The 27405-nt window shown below is 41.9% G+C and overlaps 1 protein-coding gene across 3 annotated transcripts in view; it reads left to right on the top strand.

Moving 5' to 3' along the window:
* Positions 1-27405, top strand: part of dnah5 (dynein, axonemal, heavy chain 5) — a 106651-nt gene that overhangs the window by 73000 nt on the left and 6246 nt on the right. For all 3 annotated transcript variants that reach the window (XM_069655901.1, XM_069655902.1, XM_069655903.1), the window contains exons 70-84: positions 32-166; positions 1153-1308; positions 4561-4743; positions 6618-6722; positions 6885-7023; positions 8125-8239; positions 9851-10041; positions 12090-12211; positions 15678-15827; positions 16618-16863; positions 17543-17762; positions 19755-19960; positions 20628-20831; positions 25326-25541; positions 26886-27098. In XM_069655901.1, coding sequence (XP_069512002.1) covers positions 32-166; positions 1153-1308; positions 4561-4743; positions 6618-6722; positions 6885-7023; positions 8125-8239; positions 9851-10041; positions 12090-12211; positions 15678-15827; positions 16618-16863; positions 17543-17762; positions 19755-19960; positions 20628-20831; positions 25326-25541; positions 26886-27098 — 2601 coding nt within the window. The remainder of the gene's footprint in view (positions 1-31; positions 167-1152; positions 1309-4560; positions 4744-6617; positions 6723-6884; positions 7024-8124; positions 8240-9850; positions 10042-12089; positions 12212-15677; positions 15828-16617; positions 16864-17542; positions 17763-19754; positions 19961-20627; positions 20832-25325; positions 25542-26885; positions 27099-27405) is intronic.

Genomic DNA, 27405 nt, shown 5'->3' on the forward strand with positions numbered 1-27405 from the left:
ATTTAGCATTGATTTGTCTTCTCTCTCACAGGGGCTCCCCAACGACGACCTGTCCATTCAGAATGGCATCATTGTCACCAAGGCTGCCCGCTTCCCACTGCTCATTGACCCGCAGACGCAGGGAAAAATCTGGATCAAGAACAAAGAGGCCAGAAATGAGCTGCAGGTAGCTTTGCTTTAAAATATGTGTTGGCTACTTCACTTTTTAACGTATGACAGGGACAGACTGTACAGTGATATACCAGAACACACGAGTGGGTGAGTCAGGTATGGCTTGTCCACCATCCAAAACCTTGTAATGGCATGCATTATCAAGTTATGTTGTTCTATTTCCATATTTTTCCGATCAATATGTATTAAATAATAGAAGAGATAACCCTAAAAAAACATAAAAACAAAATAGTTTCACTGTCATTAGTTTTTATGCCACTTTTTTCCTGAGCGAGATAGATGGAGAGATAGAGAGAGAGATGTACTTTATTGATCCCAAACTGTGAAATTGTGGCGTTACATCAGCAGGTTATCAAAGCAACTACAGCACTGGAGAAAATAAATACACAGTAAAAATATGCATTCAACAATTCAATAGTTTTTTTTTCAGAACTCACTGCCAGTGCAAACTTCTGTAGTGTAAGATTTTGATTTTTAGGGGCCTCTAAAGTCTTGAAATAACTTCTCGATGCTCTGCTTCTGCAGTGCACTTTTAGCCTAAAATCGTTTTCATTGTTCAACATGCTGCACAGCTGCTGCAGAACTCTGCACAAGTGATAAGACCAGCCGGGGTCAGTGGCCCAGTTAGGGGCAATCTCTGAGCCGAGCGAATACATTCTTCAGTGCTATTATAAGTGTCATGACGACGCATTTTACCAAGCAGTGGGTTTGGTGACCTCATCAAAACAAGGTCGGCCTTTGTTGCTGAGGAGAAATGATGAGGGAGTTCAGTTCTGTGTCTCCATCATTTTACTGAATCAGACCCTTTTTACTGTCGGGCGTATACATTTGTGAGTGCTGCTGAGATCAGTAAGTAAGGTCATTTTTCTTTGTGTCGAACAACTTTTCAACTTTTAAAATGGCCATTGTGTACATGCTTATATCACACAAGTACAATATTTTGGCTCATTTGTTAAAAGAGGTCCAATATTCTGATTCCAGATCACCTCACTGAACCATAAATACTTCAAGAACCACCTGGAAGACAGTTTGTCTCTTGGACGCCCCCTTCTGATCGAGGACGTAGGGGAGGAGTTGGACCCTGCGCTCGACAACGTCCTTGAAAAGAATTTCATCAAAACGGGCTCCACTTACAAGGTAACGCAGCAGACATAACTCTCTGGAGACCCCAGGTACCAGATTAGTTTTTTCACCATAGTTGGAGGAGTGTGAAATGGGCGGGTGTGTTTTGACGCTCGTGGGAGGCATGATGGGACTTGGTCAGGTCCCGCTTGCCATGCCAACTGTCACACCTGTACCGACACAGGTTGATTAGCTCAGACAGGGAAAACAAGCCCAGTCGCTGACACAGCACAACGTGGGTGCAGGGCCGGCTGGAGGTGGAGAGAGTCTTTGATTGCTCCTACATACCAGCTGGAGCACCTGTCCTGAATCATGTTTATTGTCTCCAGACGGATTAAAGTGTGCTCAGTGAGGCATGATCACTTACAGAGAGTGTTTTATTGTGTGCAGAGTGGGTGACAGAGTGCAGAGGTACTGTTTTCTCTGTGTGTTTGTGTGTGTGTGTGTGTGTGTGTCTGTAACACAGTGGATTGCCACTTTTATATTGCTCTTTGTGGTACCATAGACGGTGAGCATCACTAGCTCTTGTAAAAAGTTTTAGAATATATGAAATTATTGACTCTTTTGAAGATGCAAAAACATAAATACACTTCTTCCTCCCTTTTAAACACCTGCATGTAGCCGACAAACATATCACTTCTCAGACCTAGAACAAGGCCAGATGCAGAAACAGTTATTTGAGTGCTGCATATTCAACAAAAACTTTCTTTTTCATCGTTTCTTTTGAAGTGTTACTTACTCTTAAGATGCTTCTGTCTCTTACATTGAGATTTGAAAAATCCCAGACATGTTGCATCATCTTCTTCTGCCAAATCAATTGAACTTGATTACTTTGATTTCAAAGAAGTGCTGTAAAATTGGTGTTGATGGCAACAGGGGTGCTGATGGAAAATTGAATCCGTGTAGGTAGGTGATTATGTGAGGTTGGTAGTTTATTAGTTAGGTGATTGACGTGTGCAGTTTGTTTCTGTGCTTTATTCATTTAGCTGTGTTGTACTGATAGAACAGCTGAGGAGAGACAGGAAACATGGGGGCATGAGAGTGGGGTAGATGTGCACCAAAGGGCTGAGAGTCACAATCGAACTCGTGGTGCTGCATCGAGTACTTTGCCTCTGTATATGGGGGGGCCTGCTCTACTGACTGAGCTAATACTGGCGCTCTGTGTTGAATGTTTTGAAGACTTATCTTGAGACAAGACAGACGTTTGAATCAGGCCTTAAATACCAACATTAGTGAGGTCATTTAATAACCTGTTAAGTGATTTGAAATTAAATTTAAAGTGGTAATCTCGAAGATCTCAGTTTCGTTCTCTTTGGCGGCACCTATGGCGGTAAACGTAAATTGCGGGAGCACACTTCCCAGATTTCCAGACAGTTTTGCATGTGTGACGATTCTTCTTGATTTTCCTCATTGACGGGAGCACACTTCCTTTTTAGACTGTTTGCTTCATCTGAGCGTCAAATTCGTTCCTTTTTCTTTGGATTTTCACTTATTTTTGAAGTTGTATCTGTAGTCATCGATCTTTTCTTTGTTTGTTCAGCCATAGTAGATTACTGTTTACTCACAACACTTGCAGAGACCGGAAAAGCAGCCGCTTAGCTCCGCCTACCCTCTCTGGCAGACCAACCACTGCTGGCTGATGGTAAACGCGTCACTAACTGGGCGCCGCTTGTGATGTGCGAAAGTCACACCAAACACCCAGTCTGTAATACTGCAAATGCAAAGGTTTTCATCAGTGGGCCATTGGCTCAATCACCATTGTGTTACCTCATTCGGCGATAGATAGCAAATTAACAGACATTTATTCAAATGAAAATGTTTGAGATTATTACTTTAATAGACAACATGATGATCCTGCATTCTAATATAAATGCACTCAAACTCATTACTACCATGGCAAGTCTACTAAATGTGTTCAGACTGAGAGTCCGTCCCATTGAACACCATTGAAATCCAATGTTGTATAACCATGACACATTGTGTCTCCAACCTGCCGGATATCTTTCTCTTTTGCTCTTTTCATTTCTGGTGGGGCTGTGAAAAAGCCTCTGTGTGTCTCAGAATCCTAATTTCCTGTAATGCACTGTTAAAGGTAGGTATTTTCACTTTTTAAATTGCAGGACAGGGTTTGAATGGGTCTAACTTTGCCTGTATTATTATCATCCAAACTGAAAGCCCCGAGTCAAGCTTAGGATGTGATTTCTGGGTATTAGAGGAAATATAACTCTAAATTGGTCCCTCTGCCAATAAATTGGTTTGAACTTTTTTTAAATTAATTTTTATTGCGAACCTAAATCTGTGTTTTTTTGTCAGAATTTGCGCAGTCCTTCCCTTTTAACTAAATTGAAAGTTCAGTGAAAATGCATTACATGTGTGAAAGTTTTTCATCCAGATAACCATGAACTTCAGTTATTGTGCCGTACATCACAACAAGAATGGGTTGTCATATTTCTTATTGCAAACCATCTCCCTCTCTCCCTCTCTCTCTCTCTCTCTCACACACACACACACACACACACAGGGCTTAATCACGTGTGTAAGCAGTTGTGAGAATGAGGCAGAGTGAAAGTCTGCTTCCCTGCATTTCTCTCTCTCTCATTATCGCCTCTCCACTCCGGCTGATGCTGGTTATTTAGCAGCTGACACTGCAGCTGCCTCCCTCTGTCTCACACATGCATTAAGCAAACACACAAACATGCATATGCACACACATCAAACATACACACACTCGCACACTGATGTGATTGCAAGTAAGCATGTGCTACATGCAGACGACACATTCAACCAGAAATCTCTTGGATACCTAATGAGAGGCCCGATTAAAGGTGTCTACGCCTTGTCTCTCCCTCACACCCTCTCCAGAAAAGCTTTAATTTCTATTAATATCCTGGTGTGATAAGTAAGTGAAGGTGTCTGCGGCCGACAGCTCAAGGGATAAACTGGCAGATGGATAATTAGAAGTTTTATTGCCAAGAGTAATTAAAAGCTGATCAGAGGAAACGCAAGCACACATCCATGCACATGTATACACACTCGGAATGTTTGCTGTAACTGCAGAGCACGTGGACCATCAGTATGCCTCTTATAATGTCTATCAGTATGCCCCTTGCTTAAGGTAGTGATCGTTCTAACAAATGTTTGATTATGTGCAATTTTAATGTCTTTCTGAAACATTTAGGTATATTGTGATGTCAAGTTTGAGCTCTTTATTTTAGTGTTGGTTTAGTAAGGACGTGTCTTTCCTTCTCTATGTCTTGCCTTTTGCAGGTGAAAGTGGGTGACAAAGAGGTGGATGTGATGAAAGGCTTCAGGCTGTATGTGACCACCAAGCTGCCAAACCCGGCTTACACCCCTGAGATCAGTGCTCGCACCTCCATCATTGACTTTACCGTCACCATGAGAGGACTGGAGGATCAGCTGCTGGGCAGAGTCATCCTTACAGAGAAACAGGTAGAGTTGCTATTGAGCAACCATTATAGCCTCTAATGATATATATTGAGCTGCATATTCAAATAATTTTGTTTACATTTCCCCAGCTGCTTACCTCATGTTCCTACTCTAGCAGGCACAAACTGTGTGACAATATAATTATTATTGTCATGGTTATTATCACCCTTTGGATAAACCACATGGCAATAAGTAAGGTCCTTAGGTACAGATAGTGTGAAAAAACAACCACATGACCAACAACAATGCATATATCTGTTAATACCAAATATACACAAAGACACACACGTCTCAACTAATGACTGTACATTAAGATGGACGACGCGTCTCCGTCTGCTCTCATTGTTAAAAAGTTGATGCCAAAATATCCCCCGTGACGGGCGCTGCCATCTTGCCATGGTGTTGTCATTTCGAGCCAGAGCTGCACAGTAGAGATCGGCAGTTGGAGCCGCCGTAGCCACACCGCTAACAAAAAGACACACTTAAATTACAGAATGAAATAGAGAGGATCCCGCACGTCGGCGTCTGTATCGACAGAGCTGTCAATCATCCTTTTTACAGCATCAAATAACTAATTCAAAATAAACTTAACAAGCAAAATAACACTTGGACGTAAATCAGCATGATAAGAACTAACGATAATAACAGAAACTATGTTTGAGAAACATTTATTTGATATGTATTTTGATTTTATAGTTTGACTCATGTCCCATCTGTTAACATGGAGGAGGCGGGCTTTATGACCTATACTGCAGCCAGTCAGCAGCGAGCGATAGAGAGGATTTGGCTTCACTTATAGGGAGCTGTCATGTCTTCCATGTTTTAATACAGTCTATGGTCTGAACAAGGACTTGATTCCAGGAAATGCACTGATATTGAAAGTAAAATGACTGATCCTGAAGGAAGGCCATTGTCCCACTAGAAAGTGCTGATCATGACATTGCGGATTTATGCTAGTTGGATTAGTGTCATGTAAGTGATTTACACCACAATTGGAGCTAAGGCCTAATAGCGCATCTTCACAATTCATGCATCACTTGCCAACCCGACATCATAGTATGGTTTTTGCTTTCCCTTTGTCGCTGCTTACATGTATCCCATGTGTACACTTATTCAGTTGAACCCCTTGAGAAGACATTCCTGAGCTTTATCGCCATGAAAGGGGAACAGATGAGCTCTCCAGTCCCTTAATGGTCAAGTCACAATCATTTGCTTATCTTCATACAGTAACTACACATGGAGAGTCTTGAAATTAAAAATACGACTTCACCAAGGCTTAAACTCACTCACCTGTGGGTTACTGGAGAAGTACAGTTCCCCCAATGTCAGACTAACGTTCATGCCAGCGCCACTGCATGCAACTGGTGTTTTAGATTGTCACCTCAGAGCTGAAGAAAGACATGGTAGTTTTCTTTTTACTGTATTATTTCTGCAGTTTTTTTCGCAAAAAGGTAGATTAGTCTAGAGCATTAAGACACATTAAATCCAGACACTGTGCTTTTGTTTTAGTGTTTAGTTGAGTTTAAAATGTATCAGTCTGTTTGACAGTAAGGGTTAGGTATACTGGTTTTTATCATGCTAACAGCAGCATGAAGACACTGACGGCTTCAGTCGGCCTGTCTGATGAAAAGACAGACCTACTGACATCGTGACGGCTTGATAACAAGATAAATCCTGCTTGAACTTTAGCTTATTCTTTCCCACTCTCAGGCCAAAATGTCAACTTCCAACATGTCATTTGCTGATCAAATTGACGCTCCCCAGGAGATAAACCTATTGATTTTAATGATCATATGGCCTTTCCTCTCGCACCATCCTACAGCTTTTTAATCTTCATGTATGCGTGTGTATGTTTGTCTGTGTTTTAATTATACCAGGAACTGGAAAAGGAGAGGACAGACCTCTTGGAAGATGTGACATCTAACAAGAGAAAGATGAAGGAACTAGAGGACAACCTCCTCTACCGACTGACCAGCACACAGGCAAGGAACAAACCTGCATGTCAAACTGTGATCTATCAGAGAACATTTCCTTTTTAATTAGAGATTTGTACGTTCATACGGTGCACGTACATACGGTTATGTTTGCATTTCCATATTATCCAGATTTAATGACTAACTTTTTGCAATTATGTCTCGTTGAAGGGTTCACTGGTGGACGATGAGAGTCTGATTATTGTCCTTGGCAACACAAAGCGCACAGCTGAAGAGGTCACTCAGAAACTACAGATTGCTGCAGAGACTGAGATCCAGATCAATGCTGCCAGAGAGGAGTACCGGCCTGGTAGGTCATAACAACTGGCTCAAAGACACTTTTTGGTGCTATGTACTCTGGTCGATTGCAATATGCCGCCCAAGGTCAGGTTCAGCAACACAAAACAGATTCATCTTCAGTTTATTATTCAGGTCAAGCAATGCCAAACATCTACACTTTCCATTAGAGTGTTTGCTCACCACAAACATCCCTTTGAAACATATTTATTATTTATTAAAACGTCTTAATGTGCATGTCACTGTCAATCTGTGCAACATATTTCAAAGTTGCTAAAGATATTGTGAAAAACATCATAGTTATCATTTTAATCCTTTCTGTATGCTCCTGTCACACATGCACTGCACTCCTGAACATTTCCTGACATTGTCCAGGTGTGCTGCAAACGGCCGAATTGTTGACCCTCACTTTACCCCTGACTTTCTCAGTCGTTGCACATCAAGGCTTGGCTGCTTCTGAGTTTAGGCAGACTAGAATAAAACCTGAGATTTACAAGACTGCTGACGGTAAAGTTATAGTAGAGGATGAGTTATGTAACTTCCTCGCTGTAAAAATTAAGACTGAGACGGGACGAGATCCTCATTTTAGCTGCAAACAAATTTTGACTCAGAGTGGATTGAGTCCAGTGTTGTTTGAACTGTGCCCCTCTCCGCAGCGGTGCGTTTCCCACAAAGGACCTCAGAAAGATGTCAATAATATAAAAAGTTACCTTAAAGTATTGAAGGAGTATGGGGAGAATAAACCCTGGTTTGTCTCTCATTGGATCAAGTGCCCCTGTTACATTTAGTCACGTGGATGTTTCAAGCCTACTCGTGAGAAAGGAGCAGTTGCACATTGAGGTCTGCTCTATGAAACATGCCATGGTGCTACAGGTTAATGCTAGCTAATGTCTTTTTATCTGGACCTCGAGTGTGTCATAGAGTTTTAAATTCGAATTTTGAATGTGCCTCTATTTGTATTAAAGGGTGACACAAAGACATTGTTTTATTCATGAAAAGAGCCCATAGAGTCAGCATAAACCTGTTTTGCCATTGCTAGAAAAGCTCTATGTAAGAGCATTCCGTTTATTCACCATTCATTGCTGTTGCAATTTCTGTGTTTGTGTATTTTCAGTGGCCACCAGGGGCAGTATCCTGTACTTCCTGATCACAGAAATGAGCATGGTGAATGTCATGTATCAGACCTCATTGAGACAGTTCCTGGGACTTTTCGACCTGTCCCTGGCTAGGTAAGAATTACTGAAATGTGCTGCTCTCTCCAAGAATTGTTTTTTTTCTAAGTGTTGAGATGACCAACGTGTGCAACTCACAAATCCAGTCTTAGAGGGGAATGTATTTTGATTATTGGAAGAACTAGTTGATGAACTTTCTAGGTTTCCAAATCTCATTATATATAAGCCTTTCCAAAAAATTACCAACAAGTTAAAAAAAATGAATTTACAGCTCTAATTGTGTCCTAAAGGTAGACAGTTCCTATACGTGTCCCAAAAGCTACCCTGTCATCTCCTATTATCGTAATGCTTATTTCCCATATCCACACAGTAACCACAGCAGGAGAGAGATGCCATATGTTGTCAGAAATATTATAATTGGACATGAAGTGCACATAAATTGCTAAACACAAAAAAGAAAGCAAAATTGCACACTATTGCCAAGATGCTGAGATATACTCTTTTATCACTTTGCTCTTCCTCCCAGCCATTTTATACAATGTGATTCTCGTCATCAGGCTGTTGTAATCAAGATGCATTTCACAAAGTAATTTGCTTCCTGAATTATCAAGCAAAGCTCCCTTTGTTACAGGTTTTTTTGTTGTTGTTAATGACTCTCTACGTCTGTGACAAGTTGTGTTGGTGTCAAACATAATTTGGCGCTGTCAGGCTGATGTGGAGAGGGTTAAACGTGTTAGATGAGGTCGAGCTTTGTGGTTATAAATCTAGACGATAATGAGGTTAAAATGGTCATACCTTGAAATCCTTTAAGAACACAGATATCAAACAATAATGATGCAATAAATCCCTAAAGACTGACAGCCTGAAGCATCGCCAGAGAATTGGATGGGATTGAATATTAATAGCCTCACAAAATGTGGCGTCTTTTGCTGATTAATTGGATGGTTAACTGTGTTGTCCTGTAGATACTTCAGGTATATGAATGAGGAAATAATAGCCTAACGCTCATCATAAATATCTATATATATGTTTTCTCTTCAATATATCACACATTTCAATATTACTCCTCATTTGAGAGTATATGTAAGATATATAATGTTGTCTTTTAGCCACACTTAGACATGAAGCTGAAAACCAAACTAAGTCATCTTCAGCCGGTTATTAAAAGTGGAAAATACTGAGTCATTGTTGATAGCACAGTTTGATACTTAAACTGCAGTGTTTGTTTTTAAAATACTCATTTGTGTGTCCTTTGCTGTTTATGCATTTTGCAAAGTATTTGAAGTGCTTGAGGCAAAAATCAGATGCAGTCACAGTCAATTTAACCTGGGCTACCTATTGATCTACAGACTCAAACCATTTCCCATCAAACCATGCAACTTATTATGTCAATATTCCCAATATCCTTAATGGCAAGTAAAATCTCTCAAATAATTCACTGTTACACAGCAGTGCAGACATCCTGAACCTCACGGTCCGTACCTTTTCTGCACCAGTCAATAAACCGAAAAACAGAATGTTCTCTGCTTATTAGCTTAACCAGTCTGACCAGGCTGTGATCCATACTCTATGTATCTGATTTGCAAGGCTCAATATTGAATTTAAACCATGTGACCTAATAACTGGAGCTCTAAGGGGCTAATAAGCTATGAAATTTGATTTGAACAGGTCGTCCAAAAGCCCCATCACCAGCAAACGCATCGCCAACATCATCGAGTTTATGACCTTTGAGGTGCATAAGTATGCGGCGCGGGGCCTGTACGAGGAGCACAAGTTCCTCTTCACTTTACTGCTGACGCTGAAGATCGATATGCAGAGCAACAGGGTCAAACATGAGGAGTTCCTCACACTCATTAAAGGTAAGCGGTTCATGCACAACGTGTAGCAAGGTAAATTTTTACTTAGTTTGCCTATACTTATGTGCATGTGTATAAAGCTCTCTGCTCATTGTCTCATTGTCAGAAAGTCAAACCTGGATAAGAGCATGTAGATGTGTCAGAGGGATCATATCAATTTAACAGCATCTAAATATATTTAGTAAAATAGTAAAAGGAAATATATTTGATAATTCTGAAGACAGTGCCACGACATTTACATTACCTGTATATTCCTCTAAATAAAGGTAACATTATGGGATGAATGATGGTTATTCTGAGGTGTAGTTTGCTGCTTTAAGAGTAACCCAACCACTGCATAAAGAGATAGAACCAATCATGAAGTTCATTATGAGGAACCACTCATTTTGATGAATAACACACCCAACAATCAGGGGCCATTAGAGAACTCCATAAAGATTAGGAAGATCCAGCTTGGAGAGTTCATTTTTTATTATTGATTATGCATCCTCACTTCACATAAGTATGGATCTACATAAAGATCTTGGGAATAGCATTATTAATCACTAATGAGTTTGAAGAATGGCCCCTGTCTATCCATAAATAAGGCAATGGGGTGAGGCGCTATTCTTTTATTTATGTTATAGGAGGAATGATTAGGATTTCTCGGCTGTGGACTGTGAACACAGCGTTCAAGATAAGCTCCTCCTCCCCAATCAGTCGATTTCACAATCCATTTTTCGTGAACAAGACCCAGAGATACTTGAACTCCTTCCCTTAAGGCTATAACTCACCCCCAATATAGGAAGCAGTCCCCTAATTTTCCAGCAGAGAACCATGGCCTCAGTCTTGGAGGTGCTGACTCTCATTCAGACTTCTTCACACTTGGCTTCAAACTGTTCCATGCATGCTGAAGAACGCAGTTGGGATGAAATCAACAAAACTACTATGCAATTCTGAGGTCCCCAGTTTGGACTCTCTTATACACCCTTTGCTGCATATTGAGATCCTCTCCATGAAAATCAAAAACATAACTGGCTAAAAGAGACAACCCTGGTAGAGGCCAACACAAATTGCAATTGAGTGGGGACCACCACTGGACTCACTTGGGTACTTGGTCGTGGGCCATGAGCAAACTCCTATGACCCCCTTGTAACCTTGCATGGGTAAAGAACTGGTCCATTGTTTCACGGCGGGGATTGGATCGATCCTTCTGTATCTGAGCTTTGACAATGAGCCTGAGCCTGCTTTTCAGCAGCCTCGAATAGACTTGATACCCTGATAATTGGAGCATCTTAATTGGAAACAACCTGGTCTGTCACTAGTGTCAATAGTTTCCCAAATTCCTTAAAAATGAATCAGTGTATTTTTCAGGCTAGATTATTTACCAAAGTCTGGTGCTGCATTAAAGCCAGAAACAATATATCCTAGAGGAAAACGTGTCCCTGATTCTTCCCTGTGTTTTTCTTTTTACCGGTCTATGTCTTATCTTCTGAGACTGTTTTGTTTGGTATACCTAGAATATATATATAAGACGTTCTGAGCTGAAGGCAGACAGGACACACACTAGAATAGTTGATATCTCTCTCCACAAAGACTGCTTTTGAATCTCATAATTAAACATTAAAGAAGCTACAAGTGTTCAGCTATGGCTCACCTATAAAAAAAAAACCTCAAGGCCGTTTGATACATTTGAAAGTGCCATCCATTTTCTGTTTGCTTTTTTATTTTGTGTTTTATTCATTGTTTACTTAGCAGAGACATTTAAAAAAAAATACTCATACATACTCGGAGACATAGGGTGCTGCTCACCGCAGGGATAAAAGACAGCTATGGCAACTGGCAAGGCCAGAACAGACAGTCTCCTGCATGCATGCAGCCTCACCATCTGTCAGCTCCAACCCGCTGAACATGAACTGACTTTTGTGTATGTTTGTGAAGGTTGTGTTTTCATGTATTTCAAGCATTTATCTTTCTCTATTTGTGTGTGTTAATCCATTCTTTGGTACAAACATATTGGTCTTCCTGTGTGTGTGGCGATGTGTGTGATTGTGTGTGTGCATGTCTTCCAGGAGGTGCTTCTCTGGACCTTAAGGCCTGCCATCAGAAACCAGCTAAATGGATCCTTGACATGACCTGGCTCAACCTTGTGGAGCTCAGCAAACTATGGCAGTTTTCTGATATACTGGATCAGGTACAATACACACACACACGCACACACACACACACACACACAGACACATACATACATGCACAACATGATAAATTTAGGCGCGCCCTGACAGGTGTATCAAACCTTTCTTTTGGTGAGAGAGTTTTTAATCTACAGGGACTTTTGTCTATTAACGCTGCAGATAACAGTGCTCATCTGTCATCTTTTTGTCTCACACACACATACGCACACGCACACGCACACGCACACACACACGCACACGCACACACACACACACACGCACACACACACACACACACACACACACACACACAGATGGAGCAGTCTCTAGGTGCTTATTAAATATTTTCCACAGCTCTCCTTTGCTCCAGTAAGCATGTCAATATCAGTCTCATCATGTCTCGCTCCATGTCTCTCTCTTAAACACATCCACACACACACACACACACACACACACACATACACACACAAACTCATCACCATGGACTGTCAGTCACGCACAGATATACACACATCCTTATGAGTGACTGACAGTTCGGTGGCTTCCATGGGAGGAAAAACTCAGTGCTCTGTGAAATGAGCTTAGTTTGGAGGAACTTCCAATCAATTACTTTTGGCTGAGCGTGTGCGCAGACACAAATGTGTGTGTGTGTGTGTGCAACCTTGTAGTCCTTCACATCATACACAAGATTTTACTGTGGATGATTAACAGGGAGAGGTGGATCAGCAGTTCTTTGTTTAATGAAATCAGACTTCAAAGGGGAACAAGGGGAGGACAAGATAATCATGTCAGTTAACTCACAGAGCAGAGACAACACAGTCTTCACACTACAAATCAAAATGCGTCACACACATGACAAAGAGGCAACTTACGGTATGTCACGCATCATGCAACCATTCAAGCCTTGTAGTTAAAGACGTTCTTTAAAAATCCCTGAACTTGCTCAGAAATTTGCACGTGGGACATCAAAGATAAACTCTCTCCTCTATCAACAAATGAAGCCTTGTGTTAATTTATGCAGGACATGGAAGTCAAACGCCCTAGCTGTAATCAGCTGACAGCCAGTTGATTGAATCATTGTTTCTAATTAGTGATCCCTTTAAATGCAACTCTCTGATCCTTGCTTCACCAATGCTGCACACACACACACACACACACACACACACACACACACACACACACACACACACACACACACACACACACACACACTGCTGCTGCTGCTGCTGCTGCTGCTGGCAATGCTTTGCATCCACCACCCCAGCCTCCTCCTTTCTAGTCTGAAGCCTGTCTTGAACCTTGCTTGTGTTGTAGTATTTCTCAGATGTATGTCGCTTTGGACAAAATCATCCGCTAAACAAAATTGTAACATTGTAAGCCTTTTGCCCATTCTGTATACCCGGGGGGGGGGGGGGGGGGGTCGCGTTGCGCTCCCCTGGAAAGCCGTAGCATAACTGTACTTCCATTTTGCAGTAAATCTATGACGAGAGTGTTTCTGACTGAACCACTGTTAATGTGCTCTTCAGCGAACCAGAGCAGTCCTCAAATCGCTGAGTGGAGCTGCTCAGTGGCTAATAGACGAAGATAAGCAGCTCTCAGTTGAGAGTGTGTCCAGCTGTATCTATGTAAAGCAGGTGGCTGCTACAATTTGCTGAATAAGTACTCAATACAGAAGACACACTTGATTTTTAAATGACCCACACAGGCTTTCACCTGATAATAATGTAAATTAACCTGCTTTCTTAAACATTATATAACTCAGAAAACTTGTTTATTTGTTTAAAAAATTACAACCTGGTTCACACAGCAAATAAGTCTTATGGAGAAACCTGATTTCTTCTCCATGCTTCTGATTTTACTTTATTTCTATCAGGGTTTTACACATGCACGTGTTTAGGACAGAGACTTTATGAAAGGAAGGTAAAGCTGTGGACGGGAAAAAAGTTGTCGTAGCAGTGTATCTTTAAATCCAAGGTAAAGATTACCCTACTAAAATAGAATAAAGGTTTGTGTCCACTAAGTTGGTTTCACAGCTGAATCTTACATTTATAAAATTAAAACACATTCACAAGCTTAGAAAAACATAAATGCTCTTTCCCTGCAAAGCCTGTCCTCTGTCCAGTAGCAAAAACAGTTAACCTGCATCTTACATCACTCGCACACTAAATGTGAATACTGCCCGCTGCATGTAATTCTACACTTACAATGTTATCACAGTGCATGTACTGTAAGCACAATCTCTGATTGCCAGCTTTAACCTGATTTCTCCCAGTAACCTGTTTTCCTCCATGCATATAAACACGGTGATTAGCAGCCTATGATGTCACAGTTTGTTTGTGTCCGTTGTGCTTTTAAGCATTCATGTCACTTCTTGAAAGCACGTTGTTTACATAGAATCAATACAATCTGCTGTGCAGGCGATTTGTGTTACAGTGCAGTACGACAAGTGTCGATTAGTGAGCTCATGTTTATCATTATCTGAGTTCAGACATATCAGATACTTAATGTCATAAAGTAATATGTGAGTCATCAGTCATGTCTGAAGTGTGTGGATGAGTAGAAATGTTGTATGATGCATGTGATGGGTGCAGTAAACCAAACAAAGAGAAAAGGATGAGGGGGATGCTGAGAGAGAGAGCTACCAAGAAGGCAGGCTTTTATGCCTTTCTGGAGGCCCCGCTCAGGTAGGCAGACTCAGCTAACGACCTCTCTCAGCTCCACCTACATGGCTGAAATAAGGAAGCAAACACTGGGAGGCAGACAGACTGTGAGGGTCGTGACAGTACATATAAGGCCAAATAACCGATCCCAGAGCAGCCATGTTTTCTACACCTTTAGAGTGACAGTGCCGTGCGACCGCTCCCCCACGTGGGATCGCACACGTAGGGGAGGGGCTACGCAGTCACTCCAAATACAGTCAGACAATCGTGGCTATGGTCTGACCTTTGTATGGCTTGAAACGGCTTGTTCGTTTCAGGAGGAAGGAGAGGCTCCGAAAAATAATTTAATTAAAATATGAATACAATTTGTAAACAAAACAAACTTCAAATTCAAAAACACATTCAAATAATAGAAAATTGATTGCAGAGCTAAAATATGTCACCTTTAAGGTGTATAGTACAAGTGGGTCAAACATTACCAGCACCCAAGGATGCTGTTTAGGCACAGAAAGGTGGAGAAAGGCACATGTTCATTAGGTCCTTCAGCATGTTAGGACAATTTGGACACTTTTACCTGGGCACCCAGGAAACTGCACAGTGAATACATTTCAATATTTGACCCCCCCAAAAAAACAAGTGTGTTTTGATCTTTTCTTCGCCGTCTTTTTTTTATTCTGGGCTGTTTTGCCTGTGAATGTGTCTGAGTTTGAATGATCCCCTGCATCATCTTCTTCTGTCAATTTTTGATGTAATTTTAAGCAATGACAGGTTTCCTATTTTTTATCTTTGTGTTTCTGAGTGGGAGCTGTTTACACATTTCTTTCAGATAAGTCGTAACGAGAAACAGTGGAAGTCATGGTTTGATAAGGAGGCCCCAGAGGAGGAGGTGATCCCGAGCTCCTACGACCAGGCTCTCGACTGTTTCAGACGCCTGCTCCTCATACGCTGCTGGTGTCCCGACAGAACCATCGCACAGGTTAGAAAAGACGTCTGTATATGGTGACCACATTTAGACACAAGGATCTGGTGGCTACAAATCTCTGTTGCTGAATCGTTTATAGTTTGTAAACACTTTCATAATGAACAGTAAAGTGTATGTCCTATCCCACAGATGCAAGGTTTCATCATATTGCGCTTGCAAAAGTATGACGCAGCCTCACACAAAACTAAAACTTAATCAAATGAATGAATTAGCATGAAAGAAATTCAGCAGAGTAGCCTAAAGCAGCATATTCTTAATTACTTGAAGGGTTCAGAGAGAGATGCTGGTTTTCTTCAAAAATGCACTTGTACTAATGAGACTGGGTCCCGTTAAAAAAAAGAGTCTAATATCTGTAGTTATATCTCTCTTGGCTGAGTCTTTCCTTCAAGGGAAAAGTGGAATACATTAAGTAAAATGTCTCTCGCTGTGAAGCTTACTGAGCCTGAATATTGACAATGTATAATGGACATTCGCTTCTTGGTGATGGGTAGTATTTTGGTCCACTGCAGACAAGCCTGAAGTGGATTTAATTTTCTTGCACTCACAAACAGCCCAGCACTTTTTCTTGTCTGACCTCCGGCAGCACTGTTTACTGTTTACTGTTAAAGTCCTTTCAACTATTTGCTCAGTTTCCAGCCTTCCAGAAAGTAAATTTATGTAAGTGTTTAGTTTTAAGTGTGCCTGCAATGCTGAGCAAGTCTTTCCAATAATGTTTTTTAGCCTTTTTATGAAGCAGTAGACAAACACATCTACTCCGCCTCATTTCCTTCCCTCTCTCCTCCAGGCCCGTAAATATATTATGGATGCAATGGGCGAGAAATACACTGAAGGGGTGATTCTTGACTTGGAGAGGACGTGGGAGGAATCAGACCCACGAACGCCCCTCATCTGCTTCCTGTCGATGGGCTCCGATCCAACAGACTCCATCATCGCGCTGGGGAAGAGGCTGAAGATTGAGACCCGTTATGTTTCCATGGGACAAGGACAGGAGGTCCACGCCCGGAAGCTCCTGCAGCAGACCATGGCTAATGTGAGTCAGTGGTGTGAGGTTACTGCTATTTTTGGATCATCTGACATTGCAGCAAACCAGTGTCATACAGTATGTGACACAGTCAGCGATAGATAGTGATTAAATAGACATTTATTTACATGAAAATCTTCAAGATTATACCTTTAACAGCGCACAAAGATATTAACTATAGATGTTTCTTAACCAAAAGTACCAGGAACTTCTCTTCAAGGAACTTAATAGTTCCTGTGGCCCATTGTTGTCTGCGTTTCCACAGTGGCCTAAAGTTCTGCAGATTGTGCAAATCAGGCCAATGACGTGTGGAGAAGCAATATAAGTAACTGCACGACACCGCCAGTCTAGTACGTGGCAGTAAGAAGAAGATGAAGGCCATAAACTATCTCAAAGCACGATGATAACAGTGGGCTTGCAGCTGCAGTCTATTAAACACTGCGGGTGAAATAAAGCGCTGCGAGTACTCGACCAATCAGAAACGATCAGCACTGCCGGCTCTGCCATGGAAGTTCCTGGACCTTTGGAAAGTACTACCCCCCGAGCAGGGGCTTTTCAGGGGGTAAATCAATTACCCCGGAACTACATTTAGACCCTTGTTCCTGCTATCGAAAAGCACCTTATATCATCCCTTTGCCGTCCCATACATGACTGAATAACCCATTTTACCCTCATTACTTGTCCCCAGGGAGGCTGGGCCTTACTCCAGAACTGCCACCTGGGTCTGGACTTCATGGACGAGCTAATGGACACGGTGACAGAGACAGACTTTGTCCACGACAGCTTCCGTCTCTGGATGACCACAGAGGTCCACAGACACTTCCCTATCACGCTTCTGCAGATGTCAATCAAGTTTACCAACGAACCACCACAGGGCCTGAAGGCGGGGCTTAAGAGGACATATGGAGGTAGAGCAAGTAGTTTAGCATAGAGTAAAACTAAATCCAAAGTGCAGAATTCATATTACTGATTAGAGTGAGGCTGTTCTTGAAGAAAGTTGCACACACCTCGGTGATCTCGGTCTCACGCTGAAATCTCGCCAAGACCGTAGTTGTTGCGGGAAGAAGGAGAGAGGAGTGACGGAAGACAAAGACGAAGAGGGAGAGAGGATCTTCAGCCATGACAATCTTTAAGATAGCACTGAGCAACGCTTTCTGTACTCCAACACAACAAATGGCACTTCTCCCTCTTCGTCTTCTTTTACTCCTCTCTCCTTCTTCCTGCAACAACTACAGTCTTGCGCCAGATTTCAGTGCGAGACTTCTCCGTGAGCGAGACTTGTGCTTGTTTGAGTGAAACAGATTACATAACACACTGATGAGCATGCAGAGTAGGTTGTCTTGTAACTCTTGACGTGCACACGTGTAAACAACAGTTTTTGGATGCACACACATGTACACAATCCCTCATGAAGACGTTGAATGCGTCACATAATCAATAACTTATGACATGCGTGTATCCCAGGGTAAAGGCTTCAGGAGAAAAGATGGCAAACAACTGTTTACTGCTTAATTCAGTGTACTTTACACCCGAGTACCAAAAGCCTATAAGCCTCATGAAATTTTAAACAAGTCGAAGTGCGTAGTTTGTGTTTTTATTCAAACCTTAAAGAGGGTGGAAAAGAAGAAAATTGAATATGCATAAAGCAGCTGTCTTTGCCTGGCTCATACAGAAAAAGAGATATCTGAGGTTCCTTGAGGGCAAATTGAGAGCCTGAGAACACACTCGTCTTCAGCTCTTGAATCGTTGCTGCAATTAAAAATGTCTCCATTCTTTTGTCTTCATCAGATAAGGAGGAATGGAGACAAACACTTGTTGTTGGCAGTGCATTCAGAATATTAAACTCAGTGTGTTTTGATTTTCTCTTCAAAGCTGTCTTTGTTTTAGGTTTTTTCTTTTTCATCGTTACATGTTAACAATTACCAATTATAGCAAGGCTGTACCTCCTGGATTTGGAAGAAAACAAGTCTCATGCATTGGGCTGCCAATTAGGGGGAAGTGTCAGAGATATCTGAACCTTTGGACTTTAACTTTTTAGCTCAAGTTTAATACACCTCACTTTCTGTTTTCCTCCTGCTACTGGTGAGATTTACCAAACAATACTATTAATGCTATCATGCAATTATTGGGAGCTAATGCCGTTATGTTAGGAAAAAAAGCAATTTGGCTCTGGAGGACGCTATCTGCTTCTCCAATGGGCCCTGGAAAACCTCCACCAGACTATGTAAAACGTGTCATGTGGCAGGGAGCTCGCTAAACTACACTTCCACAATCTAGGACGCCCCCCTCCGATGTCTCGTTCAAAATCATCAGGTTTGTAATGTAGACTGCAGACCTGAAGATTTTTCAGACGATCCACCGGTATATTCTCATGGTATTTTGGATTCTGTACCGCTCTGAGCCATCGCCTGCAGCGAAACGGTAGTATTTCACTCTAGCTTCTCTCCCTGGGCCGCTCCTTTCAGAGGGAGGGGCGCAATGCATGCTGGGTGTTGTAGGAATGTAGAACAGGAAAAACCATGAGCTGTTTGTACAACTTTCTCCACAGCTATAGCGCCAATTTCAAATATTGTTGCTTCTAACGATTACAAAGAACACCAGCTTTGACTGACAGTGGCTCTTTCCGGGGGCGAACTGCTCCTTTAACTAATAAAATGAAACCAATTCACTCAGCAAATATGTGAGCAACATTTATTTATTCAGATTAAATTATCTGTAAGTCCTACTTTATTTTTTTATTTTGTCTATGAAGGGGAAATCTTTACAGGTATTTGTTCCAAATGTATTCATGTCTTCCAAGTCTGCTTTGGTAGAAGAAGCACATTGTCTATAGTTGGAAAACTTTTACCCAAAGCCTCCAAGACAGCTGTTCATGTACTCATCCATGTTTCCCTGACCAGGTATAAACCAGGACCTTTTGGATGTCAGTAACATGGTGCAGTGGAAGCCCATGCTTTACGGAGTGGCGTTTCTCCACAGCACAGTGCAGGAGCGGAGGAAGTACGGGCCTCTGGGTTGGAACATCCCCTACGAGTTCAACCAGGCCGACTTCAACGCCACCGTCCAGTTTGTTCAGAACCACCTGGATGACATGGACATCAAAAAGGTAGAGTTGTAACACTTCTTAAGCGTCAAAGTAAAGTGGAGTCAGCAAGAGGTGAACAAACACCGTCTAACAGCTACCAACAACTGTGAGACTCAGCTGAAACAGTCCTGAGTGCAGAGATTCAGAGTGATGGTGGTTTGAAATGCTCTGTGATGGGCTTTTACTGGTGGAAAAGTGTGCAGAGAGTTGTGGTGTGCAGAGAGTTGTGGTTGCTGTCTCTTGAACACAACAATAAACCTTAATCTCTCTAGTTGTCTGCGATGGGCTTTTACTGGTGGAAAAGTGTGCAGAGAGTTGAGGTTGCTGTCTCCTGAACACAACAATAAACCTTAATCTCTCTAGTTGTCAGAAAAATGTGTGTACCCATGCCTAAAATAAGCAAATAGTCTTACAATAGTGTTGTCGTGTACCATATTAGACTTAGGCAATATACACAATGTGGCATTATAGTAAGATTAAAGTAAGCATCTCTTAAGTTATATTTCTGTCCTCTCTGAGGATCAATTTTGTCGTCTGATATAAAAACATAAATAAACAATACACTACACAAAGAATATGCCACACCCACTCAGCCACTCCATTTGCCAAGGTTTTTGGTCAAATGTGTAAATATTTCATGCCTTCAGTAGCTCTTATCTAAGACGTACTCACCTTCATATCTCTACAGGGCGTTTCGTGGAACACGGTGCGTTACATGATCGGGGAGATTCAGTACGGCGGCCGCGTGACTGACGACTATGACAAGCGGCTCCTCAACACCTTCGCCAAAGTGTGGTTCAGTGAGGACATGTTTGGACCTACCTTCAACTTCTACAAGGGTTACAGCATCCCCAAATGTTCCAATGTGGACAACTATCTGACGTACATTCAGGTGAGTCATATCCAGATGGACGATGCTTGACTGTGCACAAAGGTACGCGGCTTTTATGAATAATTGATGGAGGGTGGTTCTACACACATCACGTAGGTGAAGGGCAATCAAAAAACAGCACCAAACCTGCACGCTTGGTCAAAGCCACAAAGAGTTTTGACGTCAGATGGTAGTTTTTTGATAAATGGGGGCCACACCCATATGTATAGATTTGCACACCAATAGGGTGATAAGCTTTATAATGGCAGGTGTGGTCAAACATGCAAACTGACCAAGGTGAAATACATCTTTAAAAAACAGTATTCCAATACACCAACAGGAAATAAGCAAAGGAACAAATATTACCACTCAATCATTTAACCATAGTGTTACACAAGTCCTCTTTCAACATCAAAGACAGATCCTAACCATACATCAGTGTTCATTTTAGCAGCTATTTTAGATTGAGTCTTAGTCTTCAGACAAGTCGATGAAAACTCAAAACATTTTAGTCATTACTTTTAGTCCAAACATTTTCTCTCTTGAGAAATTATGACCCCCCCTCCAGCCTCCTTCTTCTCGTTTATACCTGTTTGCTTCAGGTAAAATGAACACTTTAAATCTCAGCAGATCATCCATACAGTAAATGAACGATGAAAACACCGCATCCAAAGGTTACTTTTCATCACCGCTTCTCATATAAACAGTCTGACTGAAGCAGACAGCCGATGGGCGCTCCTTTTTGTGTGGAAGAGTCATATGACGCGTAACACGCCCCTTTTCTGTGAGCGTGCACAGAGCCTACAGCAGAAAGCCCGGGTCCAAAACCATCTTCGGGATAGCTGTTATCTCCAACCGGGTTACCAGGTTACAGGAATTAATTGCTTGTAGACAGATTAGATGCACAGTGGGGGAAATATGCATTTTGAATGTCCGACAGCCCATTTTGGTCCCATGTTGTCTCATTAACGAAAACAAAACGTACATTTCGTTAGAGTTTTTATTATCAACGATCTATTTTTAGCTCGTCAACGTCTCGTCTTCGTCATGGAAAAAAGATCGTTGACCAACATTTTTCATCATTATTTTTGTAAACGAAATTAACACTGCCATACATCCCATTTAGAAGCGTTACAAAGATAGAAAAACAGTACAGAGAATCTGTTGTGTATTTCATATTAGATATGTTCTATGTTTCATATATTATGAATAATACAACAGTCTTAAAGGCATTTGTATGACTGAACATATCGCTTATCTCTGATAAGGGCGGCTGTCTCGAGGATTTCATGTATGTTTGCACATTTATACGCTATCTCTGAACGTGTTAGAATTCTGCGTTTGCACATGTGATGGCCGTGTTCAGTGACATCACAAACAGCAATATTGAAGTGATGAGTTTTCTGCAGGATGTTGACACACTGCGCTCTTGTCATCCAGATACAGGCAGCCATGTGTGACTTTAGATAAAATGCAAGCATGCTCATTTTATTACAGATTATGTATGATTTATTAGTGTGCTTGTGTGCTTAACTGCAGGTTTGTGCGCGTGTGTGTGTTTGACTGTGTCTGGGGGGCAGTTCCTGAGCTAGTTTCATTAAAGCTAGTTTCATTATGATGGATGCTGTGGGCTGCCAGGCTCAGCAAGCTTATTCCTCTGCACCGCCTCTCAAATAGAGAATGACAAACACAGCCTTGGAGGACACACACGCGCACGCACACACAAACATGCACATAGTCACAAAATTCAAACATACAAATACTGTGTACACATACAGATATTCATACTTTATCTAAATAGACAAAATACAACAGTCCCCGCTCGTGTGTGTGTGTGTGTGTGTGTGTGTGTGTGTGTGTGTGTGTGTGTATTGAAATGAAATGCAGACAGACGGGAACAAAGCCAAGATTCCCTAAACGACCACAGCGGGGGACAAAGCCTTTTCTGTCCAGCACCCAGTGAGACTTCTGTTCCTCACCTCCCATTTTTCTTCGTGTTTTCCAGGCTCACTCCCGATGTTTCACTCTATTTGAATGCACAGTGTGATGGATGTGTGAGGGATAAACTATGCAATGACGACATAAATCACAAGTGTCTTTATTTCCCCAGTGCAGACTCTGAGCTGCTCTCCATCAGAAAAGAAACACGGACAAAAGCAATCTAATGATATATAAACAAAACAGTCTGTTTCAGCTTAATTGAAACAAAGCAGGTTAAACTCTTTATCTATTTTCTGTCGACTTGTTCATGTACTAATTGCAGTTTGACGCCATTACACAGTTTTTGATGTGTTAAAGGGAACATGTCTTTTAAATTGATAATCTCATATTTTGCATGGGTTTCACATTTTTGGGTGTTTATTGTTTACAGTGAAAAAGTACTAGGTCAAAACCTAGTATGTGGCTGACTGCATCAGGTCATGTGCGCTGTTGTTGGCAATGTGTTACAAGGACTGTCCCTATAAGGCAGATGACAATGTGTTTGAAAGCAGGTGCTCGCTACGGACATAGGTGAGTGCAGTGGACAAGCTGTGGAGCACAGTATCCAGAGCTGTATAGACAGAGAGTCGCGTCAGTGGAGGTCCAATATGCTCCATGATCCGCAGTTGTGATGTCGCAACTCTCTCTCTCTACGGCTGTGAAAGTACTGTCACTCACTCACTCACTCACTCACTCACTCACTCACTTAATCAATCAATCACATACAGACCCATGTGTAGGGCTGACCCCAGCGGTCAGCCAAAAAGTGCATTATTTCGTCTTTTCCCAGAATCACATGTTTAAAAAGGTCGCCTCTGAAATGGGAGGTTCAGAACAGCTGCAGGTTTCTACGTAGAACCTCGCTTTCACTGAAATCGACCAATCGTCATTCACCTTCATTCACCTCAGGCTGCCTTCTCGCACTAGCTTGAAGTCAAGATTTCAACATACCATTCTGATACCTCCTGGCGATTCTGGCTCGTACATATAAGACCGAATAACCGATCCCAGAGCAGCCATGTTTTCTAGAACTTTGGAGTGACAGTGCAGTGTGGCCGCTCCCACACGTGGGGGTCAGTCAGTCAATCGTGGCTAAGGTCTGACCTTTGAATGGCAAAACAGCTTGTTTGTTTCAGGAGGAAGGAGAGACTCCGAAAAATTATTATATTAAAATATGTCTACAATTTTTAAAACAAAACAAATTTCACCAAAGTGATTAAAACAAATTGGAATAAAAGAAAATTGATTGCACAGCTGAAATATGTCCACTTTAAAGGTAATTCGGCAAACAAAGAAAAGCACACAAAATATCGGACTTATATTTGCTTTTGGGCGGCTTCACTTTCCTGTTTTAATGATTATTAAAAAGCCTTGTGCAGCCATTAGAAAGTAGGTTTGTTTGAACCTTATTAGTTGGGCTGCCGTAACAGATGGTCTGTCTTTCTGTCATCATTGAGAAAAGACTAATTGCGAGACGTCTTTAAACCAATTAAAGAAAATCACGTTGCACTCACTTTTAAATTGTGATGTCCTTGTTAGAACAACTTTGGCCCTGATGTTGATCCATAACTTAGGTTTAATTTATTAAAATGTCATAGTCCATGACTGCTTTATTCCATCTATTAAGTGTTCAGTATAAATCAATGTGTAAATCAAGTGGATGCAGGTTTTTCTATTGACTTTTTAAAGCCATCTGACCATGTGAAGAAATCATGAATCATATCAGTGAGAGCATTTCTCCATATTTTGTTTTTTTATCCTATTATACTGCAGCCACATTGCTACAGAGAGCAGAGAGTGACGAGGTTTACTTCTCTGCTCAGTTGAGAATCAAGTTGGGTAGTTACAGCAGAGAGATGACAGAAAATGAAGCAGAGAGATCCAACAAAGGTCCACAGTAATTGGTGCAGCTAGTAAAAGTCTGCACAGTCTCTTGATGGTATGAACTCACAGCACACAGCTTCCTATTAAAGCACAACAAACTATCAGTGTCCTGTCACTGATAGTCGATATACAGCTGCAGACGTGTCAATGGGAGCTCCGTTCCCTGCAGTAAAACCTTTGGCGTGGTTAAGGACTCGCTGAGCTCTGTTGGCAGTGTTTGTGGGTGTGAAGCTGGGACATGTTCTTGTCCCTGCAGTAGCAAGTCATACTGCACCAGTATGTCAGATGCATTGGAGATGGAGGGATAGCGTGAATCTCCCACGTGTTACACTCTCGTGGCGAAGCTCTTTGCTGCAGGGTGAGAAGAAGCAGCTGGTGACGCTGTGTGTATCAGAGGAGACACTTGGCTGTCTACACTTTACCCTGAACAACAGTGGCAAAAACTGCAGTTGAAAGAAGTAGATGTTTGATACTTAAATAAAATAGCAGCAGATAAAAATCTACATTACATTGTTGGAAATTGTGTCATCCTTAGGCTCCATAAATTTGGGGTGAAACGCTACTGGGGCCCTCTTACAGTACTTGCATGTAGAGTACAGGGAAACACAAATGACAGCTGGTTAAATAACTGCACCTGTTTTTCTTCCACAGGGTCTGCCAGCCTATGACACTCCAGAGGTGTTTGGCCTCCACCCGAACGCAGACATAACCTACCAGAGCAAGCTGGCCAAGGACGTGCTGGACACCATCCTCAGCATTCAGCCTAAAGACAGCTCGTCAGGGGGAGGAGAAACCAGAGAGGCTGTGGTGTCCAGGCTGGCTGACGACATGCTGGAGAAACTGCCTCCCGACTACATACCTTTTGAAGTAAGCATGTGTGCAAAATGTGTGTGTGGGTGCACCATTAATAGCTTGAGGTGTGTGCTCAGTCATAATGTGTAATGTGCCTCTGCTCACCCCGTGCCATTTGGTAGAGCTAGAGAGGTGGGATGTGTGTTAGTGAGGTGATGGAAGGTTGTGTGTGTTGACACAGTGACAGGCAGAGAGACAGGAGGACTAAAAATACAGAGGGGCTGTTAATGTCGCTGAATCCAGCTGGCTTTGTTTTATTTTGGGTTTTTCGCTCCTTTGATGTCACTGGAGAAAAGGTGAGATGAGAATGTGATTTTTTTTAAGTGAGGTGCAAAGCTCGTCATGGAAAATTTGTCCCAGCACGTCACACCCTTTGTACCAATTACACTTCCACCTATCTGCGTGTTGTCTTTCTGTTTATACAGTATAGAGACACACAACCACACTGAATCTATCTCCTGTGCCTTTCTGTTCCTTGCAAGAAGCAGTAGCTATAGAAACGTTACATCCTGTGCTCACTTTGTACCTGAAGCATGTCACCAGAGCATGCATTATCCAGAAAGTAAGAGAGGGGCATATACAACACTTCCAAAGCTGCAAATGCATAAAAAAAAAAAGTATTTTAAAGGAGCAGTTCTCCCCTGGAAAAAGCCTCTGTCAGTCAAAGCTGGTGTTCTCTGTAATCGTTGAAAGCAATAATATTTGAAATTGGCACCATAGCTGTGGAGAAAGTTGTACAAACAGCTCGTGGTTTCGCCCATTCTACATTCCTACAACACCCAGCGTGCATTGCGCCCCTCCCTCTGAAAGGAACGGCCCAGCGAGAGACGGTGGAGGAGAAACAGTTCCATTTTCCAGTCAAGGACATTAATCGCTGCAGGCAGTGGCTCAGAGCGGTACAGAATTCGAAATAGATGAAACTATACCGGTTGATCGTGTAACAAATCAGTCTACATTACAAACCTGACGATTTTTGTGTTTTTTTGTGTGGTTTAGCGAGCTCCCTGGCCTCCGCCAGATGATGCATTTTACGTAGTCTGGTGGAGGTTTTCCTGGGCCCATCGGAGAAGCGGATAGGGTCCTCCAAAGGCACCGAGCGAAAAAATGTTGTACTATAATGGCATTAGCTCCCCATAATAGCATGATAGGACTGAGGTTGAAAATTGATGAACTGGCCCTTTAAGAAGGTCATATGTAGATGAGTTGCGATTCAAGGTACATTTCCATCTGCCAAACATGTTTCTCTGTATCTACCTAAAAATGTTTGTACGTGCTTATGCATCTTCACTCCATGCATTGTGTATTATTTAGTCGATTCCTTAAAGTTTTTTCTTCATCATTCATTTAAAACTGAACCAGGTGAGAGAGCGGCTCCAGAAGATGGGTCCCTTCCAGCCCATGAACATCTTCCTGCGTCAGGAGATCGATCGGATGCAGAGGGTCATCGTTCTGGTCCGGAACACCTTGACGGACCTCAAGTTGGCGATCGATGGAACCATCATCATGAGCGAGAACCTGCGTGACGCCCTGGATTGCATGTATGACGCACGCATTCCTGCGCGCTGGAAGAAGGTTGGTTGAGGGTTGAAGCTGATATTTGTAATTCATTCACAGATTTGAAGGTCTTTGGTTTTAAATGCATCACATTAAAAGCAGATCACGCACTTTGTTGATTAAAAGTAATAAGAGAGAACTTTTGCATGGGCTACTTAGCTTTTAAGCCAGGGATTTAAATATTTTGCTGCTTCACAAACAGCATAATGAGCTTCCTAATAGAAACAGTGATCTTTTAATTCCTCTGAAAGCTATTAATGCTGTCTTTAGTGCATTGCTTTCAATAATGAATGCTAACAGTCCACTTTAGAGAGTCTGGAGTCAC

The sequence above is a fragment of the Semicossyphus pulcher genome, unplaced genomic scaffold (genome assembly GCF_022749685.1).
Source record: "Semicossyphus pulcher isolate SPU_LCO1_2020_fin unplaced genomic scaffold, fSemPul1.0.p SCAF_9, whole genome shotgun sequence".
NCBI classification, from domain to species: domain Eukaryota; kingdom Metazoa; phylum Chordata; class Actinopteri; order Labriformes; family Labridae; genus Semicossyphus; species Semicossyphus pulcher.